The sequence below is a fragment of the Heptranchias perlo genome, chromosome 2, assembly GCF_035084215.1.
Source record: "Heptranchias perlo isolate sHepPer1 chromosome 2, sHepPer1.hap1, whole genome shotgun sequence".
Classification (NCBI taxonomy): domain Eukaryota; kingdom Metazoa; phylum Chordata; class Chondrichthyes; order Hexanchiformes; family Hexanchidae; genus Heptranchias; species Heptranchias perlo.
In genome coordinates, this window is record NC_090326.1 from 161395130 (window position 1) to 161404606 (window position 9477).

Below are 9477 nucleotides of genomic sequence, written 5' to 3' on the forward strand. Positions count from 1 at the left end.
TCAGCATGCTTGGTTTCATTGGTCAGAACATTGAATGCAGGAGTTGGGATGTCTTGTTGAAGTTGTACAGGGCATTGGTGAGGCCACACTTGGAGTACTGTGTACAGTTCTGGTCACCCTATTATAGAAAGGATATTATTAAACTAGAAAGAGTGCAGAAAAGATTTACTAGGATGCTACCGGGACTTGATGGTTTGACTTACAGGGAGAGGTTAGACAGACTGGGACTTTATTCCCTGGAGAGTAGGAGGTTAAGGGGTGATCTTATAGAAGTCTATAAAATAATGAGGGGCATAGATAAGGTCGATAGTCAAAATCTTTTCCCAAAGGTAGGGGAGTCTATAACGAGGGGGCACAGATTTAAGGTGAGAGGGGAGAGATACAAAAGGATCCAGAGGGGCAATTTTTTCACTCAAAGGGTGGTGAGTGTCTGGAACGAGCTGCCAGAGGCAGTAGTAGAGGCGGGTACAATTTTGTCTTTTAAAAAGCATTTGGACAGTTACATGGGGAAGATGGGTATCGAGGGATATGGGCCAAGTGCAGGCAATTGGGACTAGCTTAGTGGTATAAACTGGGCGACATGGACATGTTGGGCCGAAGGGCCTGTTTCCATGTTGTAACTTCTATGATTCTATGATTCTATGATTCTATATATATTGTAAATAGCTGAGGCCCCAGCACTGATTCTTGCGGCACCCCACAAGTTACAGCCTGCCAACCCGAAAATGACCTGTTTATTCCTACTCTCTGTTTTCTGTCCATTAACCAATCCTCAATCCAGCTCAGGTCAGGAACACTTTCTTCCTTGAAATTCACACGTTGCATTTAAAACAGAGTGTCTCAGCCATGACTCAGTGGATAGCACACTTGTATCTGAGCCAGAAAATTCTGGGTTCAGGTCCCACTCCAGAGACTTGAGCACAAAATCTAGGCTGACACGCCAGAGCAGTACTGAAGAAGCACTGCACTGTCAGAAGTGCTGTCTTTCTGATAAGACATTAAACCAAGTGCACTCTCAGGTGCATTTCAGCAGTACTTCATTGGTTGTATAATACTTTGGGATGTCATAAAAGGTGTTACATTAAAAAAAATGCAAGTCTTTCTTTTAGGGCAGGAACACTGATACGATGACACTCCCTAACTCAATGTTCACATTTACAGCATCCTGACATCTGAAAGAAAAACCCAACTTGCATTCCTGTAGCATCTTCCTGAAGTCCCAAAGTGCTTTACAGCCAATTAATTATTTTTGAAGTGTAGTCACTGTTGTTCTGTGGCAGCCAATTTGCACCACAACAGGGTCTCACAAACAGAAATGAGATCAATGAGCAGTTCATGTTTTTTGATTAACGTTGGTTGAGGGATAAATATTGGCCCAGGACACCGGGGAGAACTCCCCTGCTCTTCTTCAGAATAGTGCCGTGGGAATGTTTACATCCAACTGAGAGGGCAGGTGGGGCCTCAGTTTAACATCTCATCTGAAGGACGCTCATGCTAATTTAATGTGGGTACTTTCACCAAACTCTTTTCAGGCAGAAACCAGACATTAGCCAGTGTTGTTGGACTTACACTCAGATCCCAGAGGTGAAAAGGGCAGTGTTTAACCCACTGTACCACGTTCCACTTTGACATTCATTTACAAAAGGTGACTTCAGCGTATCAACCAGGGGATTCATTGAACCTACCAAATCTGCCTGCTGGATAGCATTGGACCCAGCGGGCAAATAACTATTTGAGAATTGATCAGAGGGCTATCAAAATAATGTGTCCAATATATCATGGTAGGTACAGCACAGGAGGAGGCCATTCAGCCCATCATGCCTGTGCCAGCTCTTTGAAAGAGCTTCCAATTAGTCCCATTCCCCTGCTCTTTCCCCATAGCCCTGTAAATTTTTTCCCTTCAATTATTTATCCAATTCCCTTTTGAAAGTTACTATTGAATCTGTTTCCACCGCCCTTTCAGGCCGTGCATTCCAGATCATTACAACTCGCTGCGTAAAAAAAATGTTTCCTCATGTCGCCTCTGGCTCTTTTGCCGATCACCTTAAATCTGTGTCCTCTGGTTACCGACCCTTCTGCCACTGGAAATAGTTTCTCCTTTTTAAATTGTCAAAACCGTTCATGATTTTGAACACCTCTATCAAATCTCCCCTTAAACTTCTCTGTTCCAAGGAGAACAATCCCAGTTTCTCCAGCCTCTCCACATAACTGAAATCCCTCATCCCTGGTATCATTCTAGTAAACCTCTTCTGCACCCTCTCTAAGGCCTTGTCATCCTTCCTAAAGTGTGGTGCTCAGAATTGAACACAATACTCCAGCTGAGGCCTAACCAGTGTTTTATAAAGGTTTAGCATAACTTCCTTGCTTTTGTACTCTGTGCCTCTATTAATAAAGCCCAGGATCCCATATGCTTTTTTAAGAGTCTTTTTAACTTGTCCTGCCACCTTCAAAGATTTGTGTATGTGAACCCCCAGGTCTCTCTGTTCCTGCACCCCCTTTAAAATTGTACCATTCAGTTTATATTGCCTCTCCTCATTCTTCCTACCAAAATACATCACTTCATACTTCTCTGCATTAAATTACATCTGCCATGTGTCTGCCCATTTCACCAGTCTGTCTATGTCCTCCTGAAGTCTGTTACTATCCTCCACATTGTTCACTACATTTCCAAGTTTTGTGTCATCTGCAAACTTTGAAATTATACCATGTATACCCAAGTCCAGGTCATTAATATAAATCAAAAAGAGCAGTGGTCCTAATACTGACCCCTGGGGAACACCACTGTATACTTCCCACCACTCTGAAAAACAACCATTCACCACTACTCTCTGCCTCCTGTCCCTTAGCCAATTTTATATCCACACTGTCACTGTCCCTTTAATCCCATGGGCTTTAATTTTGCTGACAAGTCTATTATGTGGCACTTTATCAAATGCCTTTTGGAAGTCCATCAACTGCACTACCCTCATCAACCCTCAGATACAACTAATATCCATCCCCATAGATACAATCTATATTACTGATATAAAAGGAGCGCTCTGTACTCTAATCTCCACGTGGTGTGAAGTTGTCAAGTTCCCTAACAGTTGTAGTGCTGGGGTCTGAGCAATGAATCACTCACCAGCCAGAGAGAGGAGCTGCTCCAGTGTGGATCTACTCTCTTAAACTGAGGCAGTGTGAGTCTCCCTGGTACCAGCCCATGGGACGGGACGGGGCCGGGCTATTTAACCACATCCACACACACACACACATCCACACACACACCTACACACCTACACACACACCTACACACACACACCTACACATCCACACACACACACACACCTACACACACACATCCACACACACACACACACCTACACACCTACACACACACACCTACACACCTACACACACACACACACCTACACACACACATCCACACACACACACACACCTACACACCTACACACACACACCTACACACCTACACACACACACCTACACATCCACACACACACACACACCTACACATCCACACATCCACACACACACACACACACCTACACACACACCTACACACCTACACACACACACACACCTACACACACACATCCACACACACACACACACACCTACACATCCACACATCCACACACACACACACACACCTACACACACACCTACACACACACACACACACATCCACACACACACACACACACCTACACACCTACACACACACACACCTACACACACACACACACACACATCCACACACATCCACACACACCTACACACACACACACACCTACACATCCACACACACACCTACACATCCACACACACACACCTACACATCCACACACACACACACACACCTACACACACACCTACACACGTCCACACACACACACCTACACATCCACACACACACACACACACCTACACACACACACCTACACACGTCCACACACACACACACATCCACACACACACACCTACACACGTCCACACACACACACACCTACACACACACACACACACATCCACACACACACACCTACACATCCACACACACACACACACACCTACACACACACACCTACACACGTCCACACACACACACACATCCACACACACACACCTACACATCCACACACACACACACATCCACACACACACACACATCCACACACACACACCTACACACCCACACACACACACCTACACATCCACACACACACACACACACCTACACACCCACACACCTACACATCCACACACACACACACACCTACACACACACACCTACACACGTCCACACACACACACACATCCACACACACACACACCTACACATCCACACACACACACACACACCTACACACACACACCTACACACATCCACACACACACACACATCCACACACACACACACATCCACACACACACACCTACACATCCACACACACACACACATCCACACACACACACCTACACATCCACACACACCTACACATCCACACACACACACACATCCACACACACACACCTACACATCCACACACTCACACACATCCACACACACACACACATCCACACACACACACCTACACACCCACACACACACACACATCCACACACACACACACACACACACACATCCACACACACACACACCTACACACCCACACACACACACATCCACACACACACACACACACACACATCCACACACACACACACCTACACACCCACACACACACACATCCACACACACACCTACACGTCCACACACACACACACATCCACACACACACACACACATCCACACACACACACACCTACACACCCACACACACACACACACACACCCACACACACACACACATCCACACACACACACACACATCCACACACACACACACACATCCACACACACACACACATCCACACACACACCTACACGTCCACACACACACACACATCCACACACACACACACACATCCACACACACACACACCTACACACCCACACACACACACACACCTACACACCCACACACACACACACATCCACACACACACACACACATCCACACACACACACACACACACATCCACACACACACACACACATCCACACACACACCTACACGTCCACACACACACACACACATCCACACACACACCTACACGTCCACACACACACACACATCCACACACACACACACCTACACACCCACACACACACACACATCCACACACACACACACCTACACACCCACACACACACACACATCCACACACACACCTACACGTCCACACACACACACACATCCACACACACACACACCTACACATCCACACACACACCTACACGTCCACACACACACACACATCCACACACACACACACCTACACACCCACACACACACACACATCCACACACACACCTACACGTCCACACACACACACACCTACACACCCACACACACACACACATCCACACACACACACACACCTACACACCCACACACACACCTACACACCTACACACACACACCTACACACACACATCCACACACACACACATCCACACACACACACACACATCCACACACACACCTACACGTCCACACACACACACACACATCCACACACACACCTACACGTCCACACACACACACACACACACCTACACACACACCTACACGTCCACACACACACACACATCCACACACACACACCTACACACACACACACCCCTACACATCCACACACACACACCTACACACACACCTACACATCCACACACACACACACACACACCTACACACACACCTACACATCCACACACACACACACACCTACACGTCCACACACACACACACATCCACACACACACCTACACATCCACACACACACACACACACACCTACACGTCCACACACACACAATCCACACACACACACACACCTACACACACACACACACGTAGGTAATAATTGACGGACAATTTTTTTCCTTCTTGCATATAAAAACACATTGGTATTCTAAGGCCTAGCATTTAAAATAGTGTTTAACCTAAAAATAAGTAGGAAAGAGTTTCTAATGTAAAATTGCAAATGCTGACGGAAAGCTGCCTTGCTGTAATTACTAGTGCGCACCTCCGGTCAAGTTACATAACATCCCAGTTAACAAGCGAATATTACACAGAATCCCAAAGGTTAAATCAAGGGGAGAGTCGGTCTTAAATGATGGTGTTTTATATTCAGTACCCGAGTACATTTTTTTAAATGATTGTTGTCAGGGTTTCACGATATTTTGCAGGTTTTGTATTGATAACGAAATATCTTTTTATTATCATTATACAAAAAAAAGGAGCCGGGGACAGTGTGTAAACTGGAATTAATCTGGATGTGAACACAGAGCCGAAAGTATCGGCACAGATAGTCCTTACATTTAAAAACGGAAAGGGTGAATAGTTTTCAATAAACAAGGCACGGCTTTAATCTCCTCGTCTCCAGGTAAACATCCCAAATAATATAAATAAATATTAAACACAACCTGAAGACAAATGTGGGGGAATTCTTGTAAATTGAATCTAGTACCTGAGTCTAGGATTTTTATAAAATGATATTTAAGTTCAATACTTGAGTATAGAGAAACACGTTATGTTTAGGGAGACGAGTTATCTAATTTTATAACCACTAACGCAGAATTAAAGCTGCCTTAAAGCACCAATTTATCCCAGACTACAAGCACACCATAGCACTCAGTCCTTGCAAATCAAAGAGTGACAAATCGATAGTGTCGACTATCAAGGGGGAAAATCTGCAGGGTGATGGGGAAAGAAGAGAGGGGAGTGGGACTAATTGGCAGCTCTTTCAAAGAGTCGGCACGGTTAGGATGGGCCGAATGGCCTCCTCCTGTATGCGCCGTATGATTTTCTATGAATTGTTTGTATTCCTCTCCGCAAACGTTTGCGATTAGCACTAACACGTGGCCTTCCAGACACGCGAGTTGACTTTTTTGTTGATACAAATTTGCAAACGCGACGATTGTTGAAAAGAATTGACCAATTCTGAACTTCTGTCACAGCATTGATCCGACCTGTTTAAAAGGGCAATGCCCACCTTTCATTGCACCGGTGGGGATACGTTCCTTCACGTCCGATGATAACGGGGTGCTGGTGTACTTTTTTGCGTGACTAATTTCCCCTTTTCGACCATCAAGAAGGTGATCTTACTGAAACATAGAAGATCCTGAGGGGGACTCGAAGGGGTGGATGCTGAGAGGACGTGGGAGAGACTAGAACTAGGGGGCCGCAGTTTAAAAATAAGGGGTCTCCCAATTTAGACAGAGATGAGGAGAAATTTCTCTCAGAGGGTCGTCAGTCTGTGGCACTCCCTTCCCCCAGAGAGCGGTGGAGGCAGGGTCATTGAATATTTTTAAGGCTGCGTTAGATAGATTCCTGATTAACGAGGGAGTCAAAGGTTATAGTAGGCAGACGGGAAAAGTAGGGTCGAGGTCGCAATCAGATCAGCCGTGATCTTATCAAATGGCAGAGCGGCCTCGAGGGGCCGAATGGCCTACTCCAGCTCTTAATTCGTATGTTCGTGTGTAACTGGGGTTCACGGCGGGGTCCACGGGCTAACCCGATCGAACGAATGCCGACCCTGCTGCATATTAAATTGTGATGTGGAGATGCCGGTGATGGACTGGGGTGGACAAATGTAAGGAATCTTACAACACCAGATTATAGTCCAACAATTTTATTTTAAAATCACAAGCTTTCGGAGATTATCCCCTTCATCAGGTGATGCATTTTGGTAGATCGAATCGGGCCAGGACCTACTCCGTTAATGGTAGGGCGTTGGGGAGAATTATAGAACAAAGAGATCTAGGAGTACAGGTTCATAGCTCCTTGAAAGTGGAGTCACAGGTGGATAGGGTGGTGAAGAAGGCATTCAGCATGCTTGGTTTCATTGGTCAGAACATTGAATACAGGAGTTGGGATGTCTTGTTGAAGTTGTACAAGACATTAGTAAGGCCACACTTGGAGTACTGTGTACAGTTCTGGTCACCCTATTATAGAAAGGATATTATTAAACTAGAAAGAGTGCAGAAAAGATTTACTAGGATGCTACCGGGACTTGATGGTTTGACTTATAGGGAGAGGTTAGATAGACTGGGACTTTTTTCCCTGGAGAGTAGGAGGTTAAGGGGTGATCTTATAGAAGTCTATAAAATAATGAGGGGCATAGATAAGGTAGATAGTCAAAATCTTTTCCCAAAGGTAGGGGAGTCTATAACAAGGGGGCATAGATTTAAGGTGACAGGGGAGAGATACAAAAGGGTCCAGAGGGGCAATTTTTTCACTCAAAAGGTGGTGAGTGTCTGGAACGAGCTGCCAGAGGCAGTAGTAGAGGCGGGTACAATTTTGTCTTTTAAAAAGCATTTGGACAGTTACATGGGTAAGATGGGTATAGAGGGATATGGGCCAAGTGCAGGCAATTGGGACTAGCTTAGTGGTATAAACTGGGCGACATGGACATGTTGGGCCGAAGGGCCTGTTTCCATGTTGTAAACTTCTATGATTCTATGATTTTAAAATAAGATTGTTGGACTATAACCTGGTGTTGTAAGATTCCTCACATTTATTAAATTGTGAACTAAGAGAATTAGTATTTTTTTTTAAGAAGACCTGTATTCATTATAAACACAGTGCCCAATTCCCCAATTCTCTCTCCCACCCCACCCCCCAATTCCAATATTTACCCTTTTAAGGACACAGGCTGCTTACCGCGTTGACTCCGAGGGTTCCGTTCCTTGATTTCGGGGTGAGCCCGAAGAGGATGGCACTGGCCGCCACCGCCCCCAGCATCTGGGAGAGGATGTAGGTGGCCGCCCGCAGGATGCTGATCTGGCAGCCCACCAGCAGCCCCAGGGTGACAGCCGGGTTCAGGTGGGCCCCGCTGATGTGACCGATGCTTTGGGCCAGGGTGGCGATGGCCAGCCCGAAGGTCAGGGCGATCTGCACGATGTCGGCGGGGACGCCGGCCCCCGTCCACTTGGTGGCCGATCCGATGCTCAGGAAGACGAAGATGGTCATCCCCAAGAACTCAGCCAGCGCAGCCCTCCAGAAAGACTTGGTCTGAATCTCTCTCGCCATCATGAATATATATTTATTATTGATTATATACAGAGAGCAAATTATCCCTTTACTCTTCAGAAACTGGAGTTGAAGCAAGTCAGGGGCAGAGGAAAGTTAGCAGAAAGTGCAACTCTCTGACATTTTATAGTGGGGTTTTTTTTTGTGAATGATGTGGGTGGAGAAAGGGGCGTTTCACACATCGCCTGGAGTATTGAATCTTTCGCTGGCACTCCCTTACTTTGGCAGCTGAGCGCCTCTGATTCGTTTCTGTCCGCTGTTGGAGTAAAAAAAAAGCCTTGCAAACTTTTCAAGTCTTTTCAGCCCGCACTGCGTGT

The 9477-nt window shown here is 46.1% G+C and overlaps 1 protein-coding gene across 2 annotated transcripts in view; it reads right to left on the reverse strand.

Moving 5' to 3' along the window:
* The window catches only part of LOC137299492 (aquaporin-1-like), a 62948-nt gene extending 53710 nt beyond the window's left edge, over positions 1 to 9238 (reverse strand). For both annotated transcript variants that reach the window (XM_067968273.1, XM_067968283.1), the window contains exon 1: positions 8792 to 9238. In XM_067968273.1, the coding sequence (XP_067824374.1) occupies positions 8792 to 9163 (372 nt within the window). In that variant the 5' untranslated portion in view covers positions 9164 to 9238. The remainder of the gene's footprint in view (positions 1 to 8791) is intronic.
* Positions 9239 to 9477: the final 239 nt, after the last annotated feature.